Below are 24854 nucleotides of genomic sequence, written 5' to 3'. Positions count from 1 at the left end.
CCCCCAAAATATGTCGTTTGTGTTAACTTTTGCTAAAAAAAAATAACTCTCATAGAACTTGGAATTAAGTAGTTGGGGATGATATGGGTGAGGCCAAATGACGACGTTGGTTCATATCCTCTTTTATTTTCTATCGGGTATATCTTTCTATGGAACTGTTTTCTTAGCGGTATGGTATGTACGGCACAGGTTACTCAAGGTAGCATCCTGACACGCCAGAGAATAAAATAACCAATCGTGATGTACATGTACGGATCCATGTACAGGGCAGTGATGCCGTATAGGAATGAAAGGTAAACTGATGCTCATGTCAAGTCTCTTCAAGTCCAAGGATCCCATCCACCACTTGTGATTCAAGTGTATGGTGTCACCGCATTCTTTGACTTCAAATCAAGTACTGGTAAACTAATGCTATCAGATCTGAAAGTCTGAGTCGATTGATGCCTCTTAATCCATCCATTTTTATATATATATATATATATATATATATATATACTTGCTTATCCTGTGCAGGGATGCCAGGGGGCTGAAGACTGTCCCAGCTCTCACTGGCCAGGGGAGGGGGGGAGGGTGTACACCCTGGACACATCGCCAGTATATCACAGGCCTGACACGGAGACGACGGCCATTCAGTTTCCAGTTCACCTGACCTGCATGTCTTTGGACTGTGCGAGGAAAGCCCATGCAGGCACTTGGGGGGGAATAAAAATATCCTAGCTCCACACAACTGCCTGCTGGATTCGGATTGAAGATTTCCATGGTGCGAGGCAACAGCGCCAACCGCTGAGCCACCGTGCTGGCTTACATTCCATCCCTTCTGGCCTAAAGTTGTGCGGAAGATCTTTTTTTTTTTTTTTTTAATGTACAACAGGACAATAAGCCTGCACATGCATGAACGCATACAGTACGTTCCCTGCAATATGGAGTGGGACTTATCAGTTTACTTAGACCTCTACCCTGTTGAATATTTTGGGTAAAAACCTTTCAAATGAAAATCAAAAATATGGAGAACATCATTAGACAGACTTGTTTAGTGCATTTGGTAAAAATAGTGCTGAAATAATATACTGTAAATCCTAAAATTAACGTAGAATGGATGGGGCTGATAAAAGTACAGTGTGTGATGATGGATGATGCTCTTAAACATATCTTCTGGCCAGTAGTGTTTTATTCGCAGTGAAACATGATTTTTGGTTTGTATCTCATCTAGATGCACCGTCGAAATGTGTGCATGTCGAAGATAACCCAGGTTACATTCAGAATTCCAGTATGTAATGTAATAACGGTTGAAAGCAAATGCATCTAGGTGCAAAATCATCTCCTTGATTAAAAACAAATGGCTCTAAAAATGTGTAATTGATAGGATTTGTTAGTATCAGCTAACACAGCGGGGTAAGACACCTTTTTGCATTAGTGGCTGTTGAGGATCAAATTGAAATATTTTAGTGGCAGAAACTCAGGAAAGCAGACCCAATCAATGCCAGCTGCCTTTGGTGGCTAAATTCAAATAGACATCATTTTCACTTATTAGTGAATGCCAATATAATAATAATCACAAATGAAATAATTCACGGGTCTTAATGCAGAAGAAATGCATTTATGATGATCTCCTCCTCAGCTTTTGGGTTTGTGTTTGCTACCCGGACTTGATTTCAGAAAAAAAACACCTTCAAGCCATTCACTTGAGACATTTTGTGAAAACTACGCTCATGAATGTGAAGATAAATGTGAATTTCAACTTTTCTCCAGCACATGGATAGGTCTAGTACGTGTACATGGTTTCATGATATATTGTCTGTATTTAAACAGAAAACAAGACCTGTTTTTAGGGAAGTTGGGAGCTATTGTAGATGTTAGAGCTCGGTCTACTGCAGATAACAAATCCAATCTTTGAGTCAACTAGTGGACCAGCCAGCACACAACCTATCATATGGAAACCAGACCGCTTTAGAGTTGTTGGAAGGTGTATTTTTCACTTAATGGAGCTATGCTAGCAGTTTCCCCCTGCCTCCGGACTTTAAGCTTGGCTAAACATATTCCAGACCTATCGTTGTCTTGGATGCAAAGAGCTGAAATAGATCTTGATCTTCTCATCTTCTTAAACTTGTCAGCGATGCTTAAATGTCCAGACAGTTTGCTTTACGTTGCAGCAACTTGTAAAATAAATCCATTGTACTCACTTAACTTTGAAAACAATCTGCTGGATTATCTAACAACTTTACCAAAGTCTAATCCGAATACTCAAAAGATGGGTTCACATTCCAGATGTGCGCAATTGTATTTGTCACAGTATCTTTCACGGTTCAGATGCTGGTCGTGCTCTAAAACATTCATCAAAGCCTTTTCACCATGAACCATACCTTGCTCTTATTTTCATATTGCCTCAATTTTATGAATTTTGTTTTCACACTTGTTTAGCTGTTCTGTTTTAACACAACTTTTGCTACTCCGCCTCATGGATCTGGTGAAAGACATTGCTTTAAGACGGACAGCCTCCCTCTGGTATCGTATGTAGCAAAGGGCTGGGAGAAGAAAGAGGTTTATGCATCAGAAAACACCTCAAACTGCAGAGTGAATATGAGAGATTATATATGTTATCTAAATAAAGGGACCTGTAGTCTGTGTACTTTCTTTCACCCTAGATAATAAACCAAGAGCTTGGAAGTGCCTAATCACACAACTGATTTTAAGTTTTATTTGAAGCTTGTGAACACCACTTCTTTGTCCCATGGTAGGATTCTGGTTTAGCTCATCTGTCCGTCTTTCTTTCTTGGCAACATATTTACCAGTTGGACATTTATTTCATTGTGAAATGCAAATCAACCAGGCTTTACTCTGAGAGAAAGAAGCCACGCTCACTCTGCCACATGTCATGGGTTTCCTGCCACTACAATCTTCCTTTATCTTTTTTTTTTTTTAATAACCCATTGAATCCAGCAGATGTAATTTAAATTTACGAAAAATCTTTACAAATTGACCATTTATTCATATATTACAGGTATATAGCAAGACAAGTGATTGCATATCCGCCCATGTGACTGTGACATATTAAGTTAAATGGAGTTCATGTTAAGTTGTGACAAGTCATTTTAAGTAGACAGTTGTGTGTGTGGAAGGTCTAACAGCTGATTTGTGAACTAAACATCCCAAACTATTCTGAATGTTCACTTAAAGGAACACGCCGACTTATTGGGACTTTGTCTTATTGACCGTATCCCCCAGAGTTAGAGAAGTCCAGACATACCCTTCTCATCTCCCTGCTTGTTGTAGCTCTTTCCGACGGCTCCACCGGTAGCTTAGCCTAGCACGGATCCAACTAGCTTACTGCTCCCAATAAGTGACAAAATAACACCAACATGTTCCTATTTACATGTTGTGATTTGTATAGTCACAGCGTGTACAATTCACAGAGATGAGAAGGGTATGTATGGACTTGTCTAACTCTGGGGGATACGGTCAATAAGACAAAGTCCCAATAAGTCGGCGTGTTCCTTTGAAGGTCAGGTAGACAACTCTTAAAAAAAATATATGTGCTCTGCGACTTCCACCGCGCCTAGAGGAAAACAACCAATCAGAGCCCAGGACTGTCAATCACGGCTTGTGTGTGTGCCTATGTAAACCCCTATCCAACGTGGTCATCTTAGACCTCGACCAGCAGTGGTGGAATGTAACTAAATTACATTTACTCAAGTACTTGTATGGAATATCAGAATTTTAGGCTGTAAAAATAATTGTTTACCAAGTACTTCAACTTAATACAAAATGTTATTGTAGTACTCAATACATACATGCTTTGTGACAAAACAGTTATTTTATATAAGGACAATACAAGTGTATTTTAAGGCCTTATTTTTCAAATATATTTAAGACAGACCCCTGTTCTTTAAGTCCTGAGCAAAGGACAGACTTGTGTCACACACCCGGTCAGAAACACTGGTGAATACACTGTTCATGGAACAAAAACACCAAGAGCAGATTTACTTTACCACATTACCAAGGTATACAACTGTCTGATTTATTATGTTTAAATATGAAAAATACTATTGAATATGTTAATATTCTAACTCATTGAACCTGGAAATAACTTACAGAAGGCCCTTTAAGCAACTCAACTACACTACTGACTTACTGTGTACTTGTACTTGAGAGGAAAACATTGTACTACTACATTTACCTGACAGAAATGTTACTGGTTACATTGCAGATTCAGGTTTTACTCACAAAATATCCCAATTAAAATACAATGCATTATTATTCGTTCATTTATCCAGCATCACATTAGAGTTGAAAGCTCCTCCTCGAACAGACGTTAAGTAAATTGAAGTACATTGTCCGTGCCCGGAGCAGTGTTGTAGTACTCAAGATCGATCTTAAGACCAATTTTTGAAGGTCTCGTCTCAGAATGGACCACATTTTTACTGGGTCTTGTCTCAGTCTCAGATAAAGAGGATTCGTGATTTTATTTCAAGACCACACCTGCAGGGATTTCGCCTATGTGTTAAAACTCGCCAATGCAACCAATAACTTGACTCATATCTAATATGAAATGTGTTACCGTAAACCCCCCTCTCCCTGCCCACTTTACACACACTCCCAAGAAAGTGAATACAGGAGACAGGAGAGGAAGCTCTGGCTGTCTAACACAAATCTGGTCTTGGTCTTGACGTGGTCTCAAACCTCAAAGGGTCGGTCTTGTCTCGGTCTGTGTTTGAAAAAAACAAAAACAAAATCAAATATCAGGATATTTTTTTAACCAAATACATCGATGTTGTAGGGTTGACTACAGACATGGGCCGTTTACCGGTTTCAAGGTATACTGCGGTTTGAAAAAGTCACGGTTTCAAAACCACTACAAGTTTCCGTCGTACCATTCCTGAGGTATGAGCTGTTTTTTATGAGTCTACAAGGACAGAAAGTGCAGTTTAGAAAAAGCAGAGGCTCGGTACCCTTTTTTAGTTTGAGTCATGATCGTGGGACATACAGGAGAGATTTGTCCTCAGGCTACATCTACACGACTACGTTTTTCATTTTTAAGCTGCGTTTTGAGACAAAATGACCTCCGTCCACACAGGAGTTTTAGCTCCAGTAGCAGAACTAATCTGCGTCCATATTAACACGTCTGACAACACATATCACATGACCGGCATGCAAGAGCCAGTATAAACAGAAAGCAGATTGTCTGACGTTACTCTGCAGTTGAATATCATGGATGCATGAGTTGAAAATACAGAAAATCCTTTGGAGCAATAACAATGATGGTGAAAAGTAAGAGCAGGGATATATTATCTTGGAGCGACGACGAGTTGGAACTGTTACTGAAAGGTCTGTAAGCTACCTAACTGATAAGACTGACCGACGTACGTCCTCGTTTCCAAAAGGTCTCCGTTTGTGGTCATCCAGACTACAAAGCAACCCCAGAGTTTTCAAACCAAAACGGGAGCAGCAGAGTTTCCAAATGTCTCTTGTATTAGGGGCTCGGAAACACAGCAGTATTAGGGCGCAAACGTAGCAAAAGATATTCTTTTTCAAACCAAAACGTAGTAGTGTAGATGCGTGATAGCGTGTCTCACTGTAGACCAGCTGAGAAGTCAAGACAGACAAAATCACCATAAACCTCTGTGTTTTATTTTGAAATTTGTTTTATTTTGTAAAGTATCCGGCTGCGCTGAGGCCTTCCTGTATGTGATTACCTGCCTGGATTGACACATTCGCTTGCAGAAGAAATAGACGAGTCGCTCTGCAGCCTGCTTTGCGGCTATTAGCGGCTTCCGGTGTGTTTTCTGAGTCTGAATGTAATGAAGGCGTGAATTACTTTTCAATGACACTAAAAACTAAAAGTTTGTAAACTGTCCATGCTTCAAAAAGGTGAGTCTTATCTAATATGATCCTGATGAATTAAGAAAAATCGGATACGCTATCTACTGGGTATGTAAAACTCTAAATACGATACTATAACAGTTTGCCTCACCACCAAATTAGACTAGGGCTGGGGGGGAAATCTATACAGCATAGTGTCGCAATATTTTCCGTGGCAATACCGTATCAATGCACATACGCCAAGTATGGATCTTTTATTATATAAATTGCACAAGAGAATAATGTTTTGCTACTAGAATAATAAATAAATTGCATTTTCAGCCCACTAGATGGAAAATTGAAGTGAGATGAATAAACAGAGAAATGTATGTTTTTGAGATGAAACAGATGTTGACAACGTTTTCCTTTGGAGTTGGAAACAAGGTAATAAATTGCAATATATTGCAGAATATCGCAATAGGTTTCAAATCGCAATAATATCGTATCGTTACAAAAGCATCGTGATGATATCAAATCATGGCACCCCTACTGCTTACACATATTGACCAACAGAACAATACAATTGACTGTTAGTTTCCAAATATTAGTTGTTCCATATTTAGTGCTTCAAACAAGATCATTTTAAACATAAATAAAACAAAAATAAAAACAGTCAAAAAAGACAGTGGAAGTTATGGCTAAGGTAAGTTGGTATCAGTATTTAGGGAACAACAAAGTACATTAAAATAGCATTCATTATCCCAGAGCCATAATCTGTGTAATGTAATATGTCACCTTAGCTCTACATGTACAGGGTGTGTTGACAAACCTTAAAGTGACTCATTCAATTCCCTTGACTCTGAGTTCATCGCCCACTCGGCTGAGATAATCAGGGTCTGGGTATCCATAGCTGCCAACACAACAACAGAAACTCAGTGACCTCATACGGACTAGTCGTGTGCAGTAGTTAGAGCTGTTCCAAATGTTGCTTCACAATTCATTGTCTCAGAAATAGTTGCGATTAACAATAGTAAAATATAAATATATATATTATAGATTAATAATATAAGATTAATTGTGCAGCCCTAATGTAATGCACATAAATAAAATGTCATGTTGCCCAAAAAGAGTTCTTACTGAGTCGGCCCCCCATGTGTGGAGGTTTTGTGGTGAATATCGTTCCATGTGACCATGTTGTTCCTGCCGCTGGTGGTGGAGCGACCCACAGTGAAGACCAGTCTTTGATCAAAGGCCCGCCTCAGCAGTTTCAGGATCCGTTGGCCCTCTGAGGAGTCTGGGAGATAGGCTGTACGGGACGCACCTTCATATGGCTGCCCGGGGTTAGGATGCTCCTCCTGCAGACACACAGGAGAGCTCGCTCTGCTTAACGATGGAAGTTGGTTTTCAAGTGACTAAGGGTCCACAGCTTTTTTTAGGACCAGTTGGTTTGATTTTAAAAGACAGACATAACATCAAAAAACATATCGATGTCGATATTTGCGGTGATATTGTAGGGTTGACTATTGGTGCTTTCACAAAATATTACACAATGAGAGTTTTGATAAATAATCACCAATAATAGTGGATATAATGACTAAGTGGGTAAAGGCAAATAATAGAAAAGATAGAACAGTCTGGTAAGTTCAGAAAATGACATCACTTTACTGTAATACAGCCTTTAAAACCAGGAAAAGACAGCACTTAACACTTGTCATATCACGATATTACCATATCCAAAATGTCAGACGATATCTAGCCTCATATATTGATGTTGATATAATATCGATATATTGCCTAGCCCTACTTGATACTCGGACAGTTCAACGATCTAAGAGTCTCACTGGGATGCTTCTGGTGGTCCTGTTCTTTTGAGACCAAAGCTCCTTTGTTCAGTGATGACGACTGAGACAACTCCACTCAAACACTGTGAGAAGAGCTGAAAGCTCCTGGAAAAGCTAGTAAGTACCTTGAGTTAAGATATGTTGTTTTTGTTTTTGTTGGTGAAAAGTGAACATTTTAATTAAAAGTTTTTCGGTAGTCCTACCTTTTGGATGCCACTTGGAATGTAATAATGGATGGTTATTGTTCCATATTTCTCATATCCAGGCAGAGATGCGGAGCTTGTGGTGGACCTCATCTCGCCTCCATCAGGTTGTGTCCCTGTCAAAGTGCCGTACAACTCTCCACACGTCGGGCACACAGGCTTGTAGTCGAAGGCTGTTTTCAGACAGTTTCTGCAGAACGAGTGCTTGCACCGCAGAGTCTTTTTCTCGGCGGTTGCTATCGGTTCCATACAGATCGGACATGGTTCTTCTTTGGGATCTTTGCTGCGTGTAGATGAAGGACCCGAGGTTCTGCTGCTTGGAGCCTCTGCTGGACCTTTGTTCACTGGACTCTTGCTGGAGCTCGGCCTGTTTTGTGAAAGGAACTCTTTTAAGTTAGCAATGTGCACAAAAGGCCCAGTCACAGTTACCTCAGATCTTCTGAAGCTGGGCTTCAAGAGGAGGCGTGGAAATCTCCTCTGCAGTTCTTTGTGGTCATGCGGACCCACAGGAACAGATGTGACCTGCAGGTCAGAGGCAGTCCGCTGGTAAAATGTGATGAATCGCTGTCTGACAAAGTCAGCACGGACACGGTGTGAGGAGCCATGGTGTGATCTGAAAGTCACCCGTACTGTGCCGCTGGGTTTATTGTGTACGGTTCTGGGGTCAGGCTGTGTTTGAATGGCAATGCTGTTCCCTTGAATTTTCTCAAGTTCTTTTGCACATTTTAGCTCAATGTAGTCCATAACAACCCCCGATACTTCCACAGGTTTGACATGAGGTGAAGCATGCTCATCCTGCTGACGGGTTGATCCGTGTGTGACGGGACTGAAGCTATGTCTCTGCGACAGTTTGGTTGCCAGCTGCTCCAGCTCCTCATAGGTTCCTCTCACTATGTAGCAGGAAGCTTTTTTCTCAAGACTGTACGGTTGAAGGATCCTCATTAAGCTTCCAGAGTATTCATAAGCGGTTTTATCAATGATGAGATGGATATCTGTGATAAACTGCAAAAAGACAGCTGAATTAAGCCATTAGCCACATACATACAATCACCTAAAGGATTATTAGGAACACCATACTAATACCGTGTTTGACCCCCGTGTTTGTATGCTTTTATATATTTAACTGTTTTAACTGCTCTTCAATGTTTAATTTCTTATATTGCACTGTAACTTTTTTTCTCGTATTTTATCTGTTTTCATGTAAAGCACTTTGAATTGCCCTGTTGCTGAAATGTGCTCTACAAATAAAGCTGCCTTACCTTGCCTAGCATTGATTTAACAAGGTGCTGGAAGCATCCTTTAGAAAGGTTGGCCCATATTGATAGGATAGCATCCCCCACACCATTACACCACCACCACCACCAGCCTGCCCAGTGGTAACCAGGAATGACGGATCAATCTTCTCATTCTGTTTACCCTAAATTCTGATTCTACCATCTGAATGTCTCAACAGAAATCAGGACTCATCAGACCAGGCAACATTTTTCCAGTCTTCAACTGTCCAATTTTGGTGAGCTTGTGCAAATTGTAGCCTAATTTTCCTATTTTTAGTAGAGATGAGTGGTACCCGGTGGGGTCTTCTGCTGGTGTAGCCCATCCGCCTCAAGGTTGTTCGTGTTGTGGCTTCACAAATGCTTTGCTGCAGTGACTCAGCAGATAGTGAAATACTCAGATCAGCCCGTCTGGCACCAACAACCACGCCACGCTCAAAGTTGCTTAGATCACCTTTCATTCCCATTCTGACATTCAGTTTGGAGTTCAGGAGATTGTCTTGACCAGGACCACACCCCTAAATGCATTGAAGCAGCTGCCATGTGATTGGTTGATTAGATCATTTCATTAACGAGAAATTTAACAGGTGTTCCTAATAATCCTTTAGGTGAGTGTACATACATCTGAATGCAGTGTGCATCGTTCTACTCAGACATTTGGATGACATTTTTCTCTGATGGTGATGCAACAATGTGATACGGAGCATTACATTATAAACAGGGTGAAACAACTCAAGAATGATAAGAAATATTTTTAGGAAGAGTCAAACCCTCTGCATCAGAGCTTTGATACTGCTGTGCCTTGAAGCTGGGGCCAACTTCTCCACCTGTCTGTTATTTAAGTCTTCCTTTAATTGTAAAGTGTACTGAGACCATGTCTTATGGTGATTTTACACTTTGAATAAATGTGATTGATTGATTGACTGTAGACGGTCTAGTCTCACATTGATCAATTACCAATGATGTGTTCAAGTGGGTCTTGTTTTGTCATCTCATGAAGTCAAAATTTTACCACCAAGAATTTTCCCTCGAACAGCTATCATATCATAACAACCTGAGAAGAACTCTGACAGTTGGTTTACCATTTATTATTAATAACAATAACAGTAAATGAGGACCTATTTGCATAGCACAGCTTGATTTTACAACATTGTGGGCAGTGGGCAACATGCGAGGGTAAAGGTTAACGTTACTGACGTATTCATTTGAATTTGCGAGCTTTTATTTTGAAAGTCAGACGCCGACAACAAGGAACGGTTAACCTTATTTCATAGTTTTCTGGCCAACTTTTAAAACACTTCTCCCGGTAGAAAATCAAACATGTTGGTTTGTTTTTCGACTGAAATAAAAAAGGGCGAGACAGGAAATGTCTACGTCTTTTTCAGAAAAACAACATGGGTACAACCAAACCTTCACCCACTATAAAATCTGTTTCTGCTTTCACATCTCACCTCCCTTTAGCCTGCTTAAGCTAACTAAATGTAAATATGGGACCTACCTCCATGTTGCAGAGCTCTTGTGAAACTGTAGCAGCGCCGTGTTGTCTCTGAAAAGTGCTGACCTGCGGCTGCTTTTTGCTTTCACTTTCACGTTCAGGTTGTCTGCCGTGTTCTCCGGCTGTCTGTTAGCGAGCCCTGTCGGTGACCGAGTAGACAACACCAGTAATGGCTGCGGCCCCATCCACGTGGTCACAGTTCCTCCGCTCCAGCCCCGCCCACATCCCGTACGTCAACAGTGCTGCGTTTAAAGCATGTGAGAACTTCGGTTGTTTCCCATTCTCCTGTGCATTTAAATTGCTACAACCAATAACTTGACTCATATCTAATTTGAAATGTGTACCCCCCCTCAAAGTCTTGGTCTTGTCTCAGTCTCGATGCACTCTGGTCTTGGTGATGACTTATTGGTGTTTCTTGTATGTTCTGTATGGTGCTGTGTGCCTTGGTGCAGCAATTTCTCGGTTTGGGATCAATAAAGTCTATCTATCTGTCTGTCTGTCTATCTATCTGTCTATCTATCTATCTATCCGTCCATCTATCCATCTATCTATCCATCCATCCATCCGTCTATCCATCCATCTATCTATCTATCTATCTATCTATCTATCTATCTATCTATCTATCTATCTATCTATCTATCTATCTATCTATCCATCCATCCATCTATCCATCCATCTGTCTATCCATCTGTCTATCCATCCGTCTATCCATCCGCTCTATCCATCCATCTATCTATCCATCTATCTATCTATCTATCTATCTATCTATCTATCTATCTATCTATCTATCTATCTATCTATCTATCTATCCATCCATCCATCTATCCATCCATCTGTCTATCCATCTGTCTATCCATCCGTCTATCCATCCGGCTCTATCCATCCATCTATCTATCCATCTATCTATCTATCTATCTATCTATCTATCTATCTATCTATCTATCTATCTATCTATCTATCTATCTATCTATCTATCTATCTATCCACCTATCTATCTATCTATCTATCTATCTATCTATCTATCTATCTATCCATCTATCCATCCATCCATCTATCCGTCCATCTATCCATCTATCTATCCATCCATCCATCCGTCTATCCATCCATCTATCTATCCATCTATCTACCTATCTATCTATCTATCTATCTATCTATCTATCTATCTATCTATCTATCTATCTATCTATCTATCCATCTATCTATCCATCCATCTATATATCTATCCATCCATCTATCTATCCATCTATCTACCTATCTATCTATCTATCTATCTATCTATCTATCTATCTATCTATCTATCTATCTATCTATCTATCTATCTATCCATCTATCTATCCATCCATCTATATATCTATCTATCTGTCTATCTGTCTGTCTGTCTATCTGTCTGTCTGTCTGTCTGTCTGTCTGTCTGTCTATCTATCTATCTATCCGTCCATCTATCCATCTATCTATCCATCCATCCATCCGTCTATCCATCCATCTATCTATCTATCTGTCTGTCTGTCTGTCATTTGGTGTTTTAAAAGCATGAGATTCATATAGCCTATCCCAATGCTGTTATAGAAATATTAGTCTCAAATAGCCAGACCTGTCTCCAGGTGTGGAGCCAGATGTTCTACCTTCAAGGCTCAAACTGGGGGGCATGCTCCCCCGGGGAGATTTATTTCCCATTTACGGCAGCTATATAAACTATTTCAAGCTGTTTGAGATAACAGAATGCCTAAATACCTTTAGGCCTTCATCATTGCAGAAAAAACATGATAGTTGCCAAGGAAAAAAATCATCCTACATCCTTTTTCATATCCACCGGTAATTGTTTTATATCTACCCAAAAGTGTCTTCATCATTCTGAAACCCCACAACAAATGCTGAGGATGACTTATTTTCACTCCTGCCACCTAAAGAGAGGCAAACTTATCTGATATTACTATTTTTTAAGTTACATAACATAGGTAGTTAGGAATTTGGCTTAAACAGCATTACTTATCTTGAAACCTATTTTTCTTATAGCCAATTATTCTGGAGTAAAGTTCTCAGAATGAATGTTTAACTTGTGTCTATAAGACACAAATTGCATTACAGTTTTTCTCAGTCGTTTTGGTACATTTCTCAGATCAGAATTGAAATTCTCAAAACTACCTGTTGAATCTTCACATCATTGAGTCACTTGTGGACATCAAAAAAGCAGTTTCTCATTTCTTTGAACAAGTTGCAAATGCTTTGGTACATCCCTGCAAATGATTATGTACAATTATCTGCTGTTTCCTACATTATCAGTTGCTTATGTCATGTTGATAAAAAATGAGTCTCTGTTGAATAGTCTCACCCCCACAACTTTTAGGCATTACTTCATAGCATTGCATCATGCAAGTCTTTACATGCAAAATGGTTGAACAAGTTGTCATAATATGTCAAGCATATTTCTATACATTTCCATTAGACTTTTTTTCTAAATCTGTCCTGAATTAGTAAATTGCTCCCAGGTGAATCTTGACTTTCTCTAACTAACTCATCAACTGGCAAGTGTATATATATATATATATATATATATATATATATATATATATATATATATATATATATATATATATATATATATATATAGCCGGAGCACAACACAAAGTTACAATGAACGTCAGGAGGTGTAGGAAGACTGCACTGTACTTCCTACAGCACATGTACAGTTTTCCCTAAGGAGATGTCCTATGTTCACATTTCTTTTGTTTTGTTTCTTTGTGCTATGCAGTGCTGTCTTTTCCTTTCTGTATCACAATGACATGGTCTGTCAACTAATGACAGTACAAACAGTAAAAGCGTAAATGTGAATCTTGTCCAGTCTCTTGCAATCAAACTCCCACATTCACTAAGGTGTAACCTACAATTTACAATAATTGTCATCAAAACTTTAGCCATAGTTTCCATCAGAAACATCCCTCCAGAGTACCCTGTTCTACTGACACCATGACTAAGCAATTTGACGGTCTTATCCGTACACAATGAGACAAGGACTTGTCATTCTGAAGCACTGACATGTTCATTGACTCAGATATTTACTTTTGAAAGATGAACTAAGGCTTTTGAGCAAGAGATGGGGGTTTTGCAGGTAATCCATGGTGTTTTGCTATTTGTACGAATTGTTTGGAGAAATGCACTTACTGTTTTGCAAATGTCGAGGAGGATTCGAGAAATGTACCAAAGCGACTGAGAAAAACTGTAACTTAAACAGTCATGGCAATGTATTCTAAATGGTTATAACGGCATCATCCGTATGACGCCACAGGACGTGGTATAGATGTTGAGAAGAAAAACTGCAAAGGGGAAAATTCCCTGATGCACCACATAGCACCACAGGAGATCAATCAAACTACACAACTCCTCCCTGTCATGCTTATGGTTTTCTGTTATAGTTTTCTCTGGCCTCCCACTACATGTTAAAGACGCTCACTCAGTTGACATTTTCAAATCTAGACTGAAAACCCACCTCTACTCCTTATACTACACCCAACCATAACACAACATCCTTTCTGCGTCCTTCACAAACAAACCTTTTTCACTTATTGTCTTATGTTGCTGGTTTTGTGATGTTTATTATTACTGCTTTAATGCTGTTCAATTGGTTTGTTGCTCACTGTTATTTCTGTGTTCTTTTAATTGTGAAGTGCACTGAGACCATGTTTAATGGTGATTTTACACTTTAAATTAAATGTGATTGATTGATTCTACCTTACATCTGGCTGTGAGAGACTGCAACTGAACAATTTCCCTTGAGGGGATCAATAAAGTATTCAGTTTCTGGTTCTGATTCCGAGCGGCACGTGAATGCAGCATCCCCGCTCGTGTTGCAGTGCCAGTGTTTGTCCAGCAGATGTCAGTGCAGCTCCACACAGCGGCGCGCTGACGCCACAGCCACCACGTGACCGTCCGTCCCGACACACCAACAGCTGGCTTTGGAAACACTGTGCCTTCGCTCATTGTCACGCAGCGTCTTTTCCTTCATTCGGCTCTCAGCTGGCAGAACATAGTGCTGGCCTGCAGGGAGCGAGCTGGCTGGCTCCTGTAGCCTACTCCTGTTGCTGTCTCTCCGCGACTTTCCTCCCCGGTTTCAGCCCAGCCGGTAGCCTACAGACTCTCGGGCGTCCCGGTCTCAGCACAGTATGTAGACGGACATAGGACAGCCATCCCATCATCATATAGCCTAACAGATGGTTGGCTCAACAATTGTTGTAATTTGCATCTCCTGCTGTTTATATAGGCCTGCTTCTGTTCTGTCGTCTGAGATTTTTGGACAGTAGCCTACTGGCCAATCTGGTGTAGAATACAGTAGCCTATAGTTCTTAGATTAATAGCCTATGCAAATTGAAATTAGATTAGATTAGATTCAACGGTATTTTTTATTGTGCAGAGTACAAGTACAAAGACAACGAAATGCAGTTTTCATCTAACCAGAAGTGCAAAAATCAGAAAAGTGCAATGTGACTATCAAATATAGACAGGTGGTGCATGAAATACATTTTTATTTTGTATACACTTTGTTAATTGTTGCATATGCTAGGCTATATAATGCTCTGTTGGTTTACTGTTTTATTCGACCTACTGTGAGAAACGAGCGCGAGCCTGGTACTATTGTAGCAACGGGTCGGCTATTTAAATACATTAAAGGCTAAAATAAAAAGGCTTTGTAATTTGTTAAAAAAAAATCAACAATCAATGATAAAATAGGATTGAAATAAATTAATATTATGTCATTTGGAAAATGTCTTAATATGCAGCTTATTAATCAGAATTTCACCCTTTTTTATTGTAGTCGAATTGAGTTCTACTGTAGATTTTTTTACATTACCAGCCGGCGGAGACTATGACACGGATCTATCGCCGTGTATCAGCCCGTTTCCTGGCTAATAGTGAGCTTGAACAGCAGTGGAAGTATCAGGCGGCTCGGCTGGACGAGGGTTAGACATCTGTCAGAAAATCAGCCAATAGAATAATATAGGCCTACATTAGTAATATTGGAAAACGCGCAGCGGGGCAGCGGAGATTAAATCCAGTTTATAATCTGATCCCACAAGTCAGATGGAAGCAGAAACACCGCCTCCATAGCGCCACATAGAACGGGGCAGACCCGCGCGTGTGACGCTTTTTCACACTCGCGATTTAAGGAGCGGGAACCCATTTTTTATCTGATTTTATTTGAGTCAAATTTGAATTCAAATGCGCTGAATTATAGTGCGGTTGCCGGCCTTTCTGTCAGCTGTTGGTTGACACTGTCAGACATCATCATCCTCGGATCTGAAGCGCGTGCGCGTGTCTCTGCTGTCCCGTGAAAGGCCTCTGTCTAGCTTCGGTATTTTTTTCTCCTTTTCTTTCGGTTTTCAGGTCAGTTGTAGATTACAGCTGTCGGATGTAAACATGCAGTTAACAGCTGAGGCTTTAACTTTAAGCTCTGTCAGGTTCACGAAGCCCAGGATTTTCTGTTAAAATCACAAACATCAAGTCTAACAAAAAAGAGAAGACATTTCATTGTGGGAGTTGTCTTGTTCATTTCCGCCATGTAGAAGCAGAATCAGCTGAACTGTTGAGTGCTCCATAAAGACTCTACAGATCATCACGAAGTCATTAAACATTTGGATAGGCCTACATGCAGATGTATAAGATGTATTTATTTCTGGGTAGGAAATAAATAATGAAGTCCATTTAACCAGATTCGTCAGTGTGTGATAAGATCTTTTTTTTGTTTTAGTCAAACACAAATGGGCTACTGTTGGACTATTTAAGCCAAATATGAGTTTACCTGATGATTCTGAGTATTTGAGCTTAATATCGATTATGAGAGATAATGCATTGATAATTATTAGTAGGCCTAGTATTCATTTTATCCATTTCGCCCACTGAATGGAATAAAGCCTAAACTGGTGTTTGTCAGGCCTCTGTCAGCTTTCTGAACTGTGTTCAGGAGCTCCAAATGATGTTTAGTAGTTTATAATAATGGTTTATTATTTACTATTTTCATCCTCCTTATTATACCTCAGATGGCTCTTGGAGGAGTGGAATTTAATGCAAACCTATTTAACTAATCATCAATTCATCCCTGACGTCGTTTCATTTTTTCAAAATTCGCCAGTTATTTGCTCTGCGGATTTCTCTGCATAGCCATTTTTCTTTTGTCTTGTAATTTGACCATGTTGTAGTCGCTCTGTATTATTATTGGACCTTCCTCATTATGATCAGGGCTCAGTGGCGACACACACACACACACACACACACACACACACACACACACACACACACACACACACACACACACACACACACACACTGTCATATTCACAGCAGGTTTCAAAGTGTTATAACAGTATAGAAGCAGTGCGAGCTGTGACATTTTTTACCAAAGAAATTCTACATTCTTTAGGTTTGTAGGTTATATATTTCTCAATGTTTTGGCCTGTTTTACTTCTTGCATTAGATCTAAACAAGACTTTTCCAGTATCAGCAAGAAGAATATGTCCACATGTCATCGCTGTATATGTCCAACTCAAACATGCTGCTGTTTCATAAGAGAGAATGATGTATATAACACTATTCTTTATTGCAAATGCCACTGTCATTTTAGCAATTATGTAACAATAGTTTTCTTTCATTTTTGGTCAGTAACAGAGACAGGGTGACTAACAGGCTGCAGGCAGCAGCCATTATTCTCAAGTGTGGCTGTGCTCTTTCACTCAGAGCGGCTCATTAACTCATATTCATAGAGCACTAATTGCTGTTGTATGGGTATTTGTTTGCAGTGTGGGCCACATGTACGGTACATGCTTTTCAAACTTGGTGCCCTCCCACCAGACCACATAACAGTGCTCGGATCACAAATCAGAAGATAACACGTTTGTGACAGAGGCTGACGCCAGATGTGCTGTGTGAGGTGACAGAAACACTGAAAGGCCCGCATGTGCTGAACAAATGGAGCATCTGTCCTTGTAGAGAGATATAATCCTTAACTTGTTTTATCTCCTCCATGCTAAACTGATGCCAGTGCTGCAATGGTTTAGGACATGTACTGGGTTTAAAGTAGATAAAAATTTTCTCCTTCATGATACAGATTCCGATACCTCAACTTCAACGTGCATCGGCACGTACTGAGTACCGATCCAATACCAGCCTGTTAAAAAATCCATGTAATTTATTATGTTTTAACAGCTGTATACTACTATCCCCGAATGGATGTGATATGATTTCTATTAAACTCTTTGTGAAACATGAATAAACAGAAACAATGAATACCATAGAACTTTATTTTATTATCCAGTTTGACACTCAGTCATAACAGAAAAGAACATAAATGAACTACTTTAAGGAAGATTTTCCTTAGGTCTAAAATACGTGTTATGGGAATCGGTGCATAAACGCCAGTACTCACCGATACCAATACCAGCATTTACGGCAGAATCTGAGGTTTTTCTGATACTGGTATCGGTATCAGAATATCTCTTGTTTATTGTCCAATTGAACTCACATTTATATTTAGTAGTCATCCCATATTTGCTGTCAAACATAATGTCAGTGCTATTTTAAATGTATTGGTAATATTATTTTACTATTAAAGTGAAGAAAAAAGGTGTTGGGGAAAATATGAGAAATGCTCATTTTCCTCTCAGCAGCCAGAGGGGCGTGGCAGTGTCTGAGTTTGACTGACAGCAGCTGGCAGGCTGAGCCCCGGCAGGGAAGGAAGAAACAAAGTGATGGAGCTTGCAATCACAATCATCTTGGGCGGTGCTAAGCGCCGGACGGAGCCACGGTGCCTCTGCTAAATAGTCTCGGGAAGGAACTTGTTTTGGTGGAACATGTGGACGTTCAGAAGTAGTTTTAGTCGTGCAACAGAAAACTCCGATTGGACAGATAGTCTAGCTAGCTGTCTGGATTTACCCTGCAGTAGGGCTGTCAATCGATTAAAAAATGTAATCTAATTAATTACATACTCTGTGATTAATTAATCAAAATGAATTGCATACATAATTAACGGTGCCTGAACCGATACTTTTTAAGAAAGTAAAAAAAGAAAAGAAAAAAAAAGGTACTAAACAACAGTTGGTGACATTAAAGAACGGCTTGTTTATTGCTAAGGCCATATGGTCAACATTAAATGATTTAATAATAATGTATAACAATAACAATAACTTATTTCACTAGTAAATTGCTGTTGAACGACAAAAACAACAACCAGATGGGAAAAGGACATTTACAATAACTTCAAATGCACCACGACGCTGTAGTTTACCAGTTTCATTGAACGCCCCGTCTGTGTTGTTTCTCCAACAGCAGCTGCAGATTGTTACATCCCGGTGTTGAATCCTCTACAGTAAAACAGTCACACTTTACACCGTTTAGCGTTAGCTGTCAGCATTTTAACCGTGTTTAATCCAGCTACTAGCTAACGGTAGGCTAACGTTAGCTGCTGTTGAGTATAGTGTTAACTAGCTAGCGGTAGGCTAACGTTAGCTGCTGTTGAGTATAGTGTTAACTAGCGTCACATGCAGCGGTGTTTGGGTTTCCTGTAACGTCTGTTTCAGAGCATCAGAGAGAAGAGCAGACATATCAGTGGCACCAGATTTCGGTAGCCAGGGTTGGCAGGAAGAAGATTTTTACAAGTAAATGTTCCAATCAATGATCCAGACAGAACATTCTCGTCTCCCTCCTTCATTTTACAGTCCAATGGTGCTAGAACGGCTCCGGGTCAAACGTCAAAAATGGAATTAATCTGTGTTATTTTTTTTAACATGTTATTTTTTCTCAGATTAATTAATCGAAATTAACGCCTTATTTTGACAGCCCTACCCTGCAGAGATCTGAGGAGCAGTTAACCATAGTCCTCACAAATCCACCAGAGGTTAGAACGCCAACACAGAGACAGAGGAAGGTGACGGACATCCGGCCGAAATGAGGGACATCCGGTGTTTCCTCGGGTGGCACCGGAGCAACCCTGTAAATGAACGTATCCAAGTTGTTGGTCAGAGCACCTGCACAGGGTCGGGGTGTAAAATCTAGTTCCCATGAATCTCTATGTGTTACCAGTTAAAGAGTCACTCAAAACTCAGCTGAAAAGCTTTGTTTCACTGACCTCTAAGAGAACCATCTCCACTCTCTTCAGGGTGTTTAGCTCCAAGGTGTTCTGACTGCACCAGGTCACCAGACGTCTCCCACCTGTAGGAACACACATTCCCATCAAAGATCAATGAGAATGGTGTGATGTGGGGGAGGGACATCCGGCGGACGTTCCGGTGGCACCTGAACAATCCCGGAAATGAAACGTTGTCATTATAGACTAGGCCAGTACTGTCCCATAAACATTGGATTTCTAAACTAACCAACAGTGTGACCTGAGGCATCTGCTGAATTTTCATTGGGCTGAGATCTAAGTTGATGGAGTTTTATTTCTTTATTACGCAGAACTCTGCAGCAGGAAGTGGAGTACTGAAGTCAGCAGCTTCAGTGGAAGTGGGCGGACCAGTTGGGTTGAACTCATTTGGCTTGTTGGAGTTCCACTGACAGTTGGAAACTAAGAGATTGTCTCTCGTCTTGGTAATGAATCAACATGGTGTTAATTAACACTGTATCAACATTGTCAGGCAGAAATCTGTCTGGCTGGTTGTTCTTCTAATGAAGCAAACCAGTTATTACTCTGTCTACACAAACAAATCACACAACTGACTTCAGCAGGTACAGCAGGTCTTACCTGTGGAACAGCAGCATTTCAACCACTGCACTGCGTTGTAGAATATTCATGGTGCACTGAATGCAACACTGTGAGAGATGTAGTGCTATTCAAAGAGATGTATGACTTGTGGGGAAATGCAGCAGTAAATAATATCTAGATAGCAAAGAAAAAAATGAATATAAACCGTTTTTTAAAACTGCGCCATAGAATTGAAAAATGTTCAAAGTAGGGATTACACAAATGAACAACAATGAAGAATATTCATGTACACTTTACATTTTGTTTTTAAATTTAGCATCCATTAATCCATTAGCTTCACCCGGGACTGGAATCAATCCCAGCGGACATGTGTTAAAATCATAATTTCTCAATTGGTTTATAGCCCTTTCAGATTGACACAGTCTGATTTGGTCAGTGTGTGTCATCCATCATGATATGAATCAGACACTACTCGGCTTTCATGAATAATGTGAATACCGTTAATGAATGGAAAGAATTTTGTTTGATCTCATGACGTTTTAAATGACATTGGGGCTCTGTAGCAAACTACTCAGCTAGTCTGAAGAAGACAAGTCCTCCAAACTAAATGACAAAACAGGTAGTTTAACATTTCCTTCCAACAGGATGAAATCAGTTTTCAGTGCCTTCCAAAACTGTTAGAAGAAGGATCTATGGCTGTTTTCTGATCTGCCACCTCTATGGTCAGCATTCGGTCAGGTTAAGACAACTAAGGCTACATTTCCACCGCTACGTTTTGGTTTCTAAGCGTTTGAGTTTTGAGCCAAAAGTGATCTCGGTGCACCAAGTGTTTTTATCTCCAGTAGAAGAACTAATCTCTGTTTAAACTAACTCATATCTCATCAAGATGGCGGCTGGGGGCATGCACAGTTTGGCAGGATCAGCATCTAATGCATAATAACGCATATAATATAAATAATTTTGTATATTGTGACACTATTAATTGTGTCTGTCAAGCATTGTTGTCTGCAAGAGAACCAAAACTGCGTGTACACACAAACCGACAAGAGCTATCACCTTCTATATTCCAAATTCCTCAATAATGTTCCTCCTAAAACTTCATCTAAGGCGTGTGCGAGATCACAATCAAACAACATTAATGTGATCTCTACTCAATTGGTGATTGTGCTACTTCTGGCTGGAGACATCGAAGTTAATCCGGGCCCACCGCCAGCGGACAACATTATTGGCGCTACAGAAGAAACGACAGAGCCAACGAATAGCGGCCCTCAATATACTACCATCTGGTCACTGTCAAATCGCCTGTTTGACCCACCTCTGGGGGCTGTGGGCCCTGTGGAGCTCCCGCATTCTGAGCTGTGGCCTGTGGGGCTGCCGCATCTTGGGCTGTTGCGTGCTTGTGGCCCTGCCGGCGCTCCTCCCTGGTTCGGCTCGGGCGTGTCGATGGCTGGTGGTGCGGCGTGCGGGGACGTGGGCGGCCTTGGAGGGGCTGTTTCGCCGTGTGTGGAGCACCTTGCTGGATTTGTTGGACTGGGACTCTCTGTGGACTCGGCGGGGATCGTGCCAGTGGCGGCACACTCAACCGGAGAGGCAGCACTGCAGGAGGGACACGGGAGCGTCCACTGGTGAGCGGTTGACTCCGCTAACACAAACAACTGTTTCTGACTTTTGCAATGCTAATCAACAGACTCTTCGAATAAAACACAGGAATCCAGTTTTCAAACGGCACAGAACCAACAAAACATTTCGCACATTAAATCAGGCAAGGGTAGTTGGGATCCGTGGTCAAAAGTAAAGGGACTATTTGGCGGACACTTAAATATATGCAGTATGAAACCAAAACGTGAACAATTGGAACATCTACTGTGCAGTTCCAATATTGACTTTTTAGGACTTTCAGAGACGTGGTTAACCCATTCTTCCTCTGAGGCTGTTGTAAATATGCCTGGGTATAATGTATTTAGAAGGGACAGAAATAATGGGAGGGGTGGGGGAGTAATAATGTATGTTAGAAATACTCTAAAGTGCACAATGATTGAATGGCCAAGTGAAATTGTGTTGGAATGTGTAGGTGTTAACATATCACTTTCTGCAACAATGTCTTTTGTTATAGTGTGTATATATAGAAAGCCCACTGCAAAAAATTATTTTTATGAACAACTTAAACTTCTCCTTAATTATTTGAATGGGTGATTTTAATATTAATTGGAATGTGAAGAGGGAACGAACAACTCTTAAACAAATTACTGACTATTTTAATTTAACACAAATGATAAAAACACCAACCAGAATAACAAACCACTTGGAAACTCTAATAGATTTGTTATTCACAAACCATGCTGAAAGGATTGGTAAAACATACAATCTCATTACAGGGCTTTCTGATCATAATATTGTATTTGTTGCCCGAAAATTAAGTAAAAAGCGATCTAATTCATCTACATTTCATAACCATTACAATTTTATTCCAAAACATCTACATCAACATCTTGATATTATTCTAAATGAAGTAAATTGGTCTGAATTGTTTTCTGATAATGATATTGAAACCAATTCCCAGATACTTAACGCTAAAATTAGAGATGTTATGGAACCTTTCATAAAAAGAGGAAAAGGTAAAAAAAGGGGAAATCATCTACCCTGGCTGAATAATCACTGCAAAATAGTTATGAAAGAAAGAGACATCTTACTTGATGTTGTTAAGTGTTTTTAAAATCTGGTCTTACCATTGATAGGCAAAGATTTACTTCCATGAGAAATAAAACAACTCAAACCCTACGTAAAGCCAAGGCAAATGTTTTCTTGGATGTCATTACAAGTGCAAATGGAAATGGCAAACTAATATGGCAAAATATGAATAAACTAATTGGAAAGCAAAATAAAATGGACAATGATAGATTGGAAATAAAAGTTAACAACGACCTGATAAATAATCCCAAATAATTAGCAACTGAATTCAATAATTTCTTTATTAACTCTGTCAATGAAATAACACAAATCTTTAGTCCCTCAGAGATAGCTCGTAAGCCTATTAATCCTGGACAGCCGGTTTTCAGGTTAGAGCAAATAACTGATCTGGACGTGGCTAACATTATTAATTCTATGAAACCCTCAAAGGCCAAAGATGTGTATGGTCTTCAACTTTGCAGAAGATGTACTAGTTTGGGTTCAATCTTACTTGTCCAACAGAAGACAATCTGTGAGTGTTAGTGGCACTAAGTCGTCTTACCTTGAATGTTCAGCTGGGGTCCCACTATTTTGGGACCAGTATTGTTCTCTGTATATATAAATGATTTGCCAAATGTTTGTCAAAAAGTCATTTTCAAATGTATGCTGATGACGCGGTTATTTTTACACCTGCTAAAAGCACACAGGAAGCATCATCCATCCTTACATCAGCACTGGAGAATATACAGCACTGGCTGCTTAAATCCTGCCTATTATTGAACAAAAAGAAAACTGTTGCTATGACTTTCACAAAAAAACCATAAAACTGGAGCGGTCCAATGTGTTCCTGTGGGGGAGTGGAACTTGACATTGTAGAGGAGTTCAAGTACCTCGGTGTCACACTGGACCCGACACTTTCATTTAAAAAACACATCAAACTTACAGCGAATAGAATCCAATTCAATTTACAAAATTTTAAACAAATTAGACTCAGACCATCAATGACAACTACTTCTGCTAAAATGTTCCTACATTCAATGATATTTTCACATATAGATTACTGCATCACAACCTGGTCACTCACTGGAAATACAATTTTAAAACCCTCAGAAATGTTATTCAAAACATCTATAAAAATACTTGATCAAAAACCTTTGTCATTCCATCAGTGTAATATTTTGGGAAAATGCTCAACTTTGAAAATTGTATTAATTTTAAAAATGCTGTTTAATTTATAAAGTTTTTCATGGACTGGCCCCACCTTCACGTTCTACATACATTAAACCAGACAGAGCTTCATTTAGAGGAGATATAGAGATCCCACATAGAAAAACTACCTTTGGACAAACTGTTCTGTCTATCAGAGGAGACATTTTAAGACATTTTTGGAACAGCATCCCAACAAACATTAGAGAATGTCCAACTTACTGCACATTTAAAAAGCATCTTAAACAACTTCTTAAAAGTTCCCAGTTATGTCATCATTTTGACTAATTTTATTGATGTAACGTAATCTGCCTGAATGTGAGCTAATGTTTTTCTTGCTTGATATTGTATATTGTCATATTCTTTTGTGTTGTATTATCTTGTATGTTGTTACAGGTGAAAATTAGCATTTGTGCTATAACCAGGCTCATTTACAGTCTGTACAGAAATGTTAGATTGTTCATTATTGTGCATAATAATATATAATAATGTGCCGAATAAATAAACATTCTGGTATACTGGACATAAACAGGAGGCAGCGTGGAGACTCTGCCCACTGCTGGTAGTTGCCATGGTAACGTTAGTAGCTTATGGCGTTTTTTCCATTACATGGTACCTGCTCGACTCGACTCTACTCTCCTTTTTTGGTTTTCCATTATGAAAAAAGTCCCTGGTACCTGCTAACAGGTA

General features: G+C 39.8%; 1 protein-coding gene and 1 long non-coding RNA gene across 3 annotated transcripts; one reads left to right on the top strand and one right to left on the bottom strand.

The window, feature by feature from the left end:
- Position 1: 1 nt before the first annotated feature.
- Positions 2 to 2680, top strand: LOC144517814 (uncharacterized). The gene is made up of 2 exons (XR_013501966.1): positions 2 to 1778; positions 1818 to 2680. It is a non-coding gene; the product is annotated as an uncharacterized LOC144517814 (long non-coding RNA).
- Positions 2681 to 3994: 1314 nt separating this feature from the next.
- Positions 3995 to 10748, bottom strand: LOC144517812 (uncharacterized). 2 transcript variants are annotated; one of them, XM_078249979.1, is made up of 5 exons: positions 10610 to 10748; positions 7841 to 8842; positions 6934 to 7151; positions 6626 to 6706; positions 3995 to 4702 (listed from the first exon to the last, which is right to left on the bottom strand). In XM_078249979.1, the coding sequence occupies exons 1-4, from the start codon at positions 10613 to 10615 to the stop codon at positions 6637 to 6639; spliced, it is 1296 nt and encodes a 431-aa protein (XP_078106105.1). In that variant the 5' UTR covers positions 10616 to 10748; the 3' UTR covers positions 3995 to 4702; positions 6626 to 6636. The 2 variants fall into 2 exon arrangements, with proteins under 2 accessions (XP_078106105.1, XP_078106106.1); XM_078249980.1 differs by lacking the exon at positions 3995 to 4702 and adding an exon at positions 4754 to 5786.
- Positions 10749 to 24854: the final 14106 nt, after the last annotated feature.

The sequence above is a fragment of the Sander vitreus genome, chromosome 5 (genome assembly GCF_031162955.1).
Source record: "Sander vitreus isolate 19-12246 chromosome 5, sanVit1, whole genome shotgun sequence".
In the NCBI taxonomy this organism is placed as follows: domain Eukaryota; kingdom Metazoa; phylum Chordata; class Actinopteri; order Perciformes; family Percidae; genus Sander; species Sander vitreus.
This window is presented reverse-complemented; position numbering and strand designations above follow the sequence as displayed.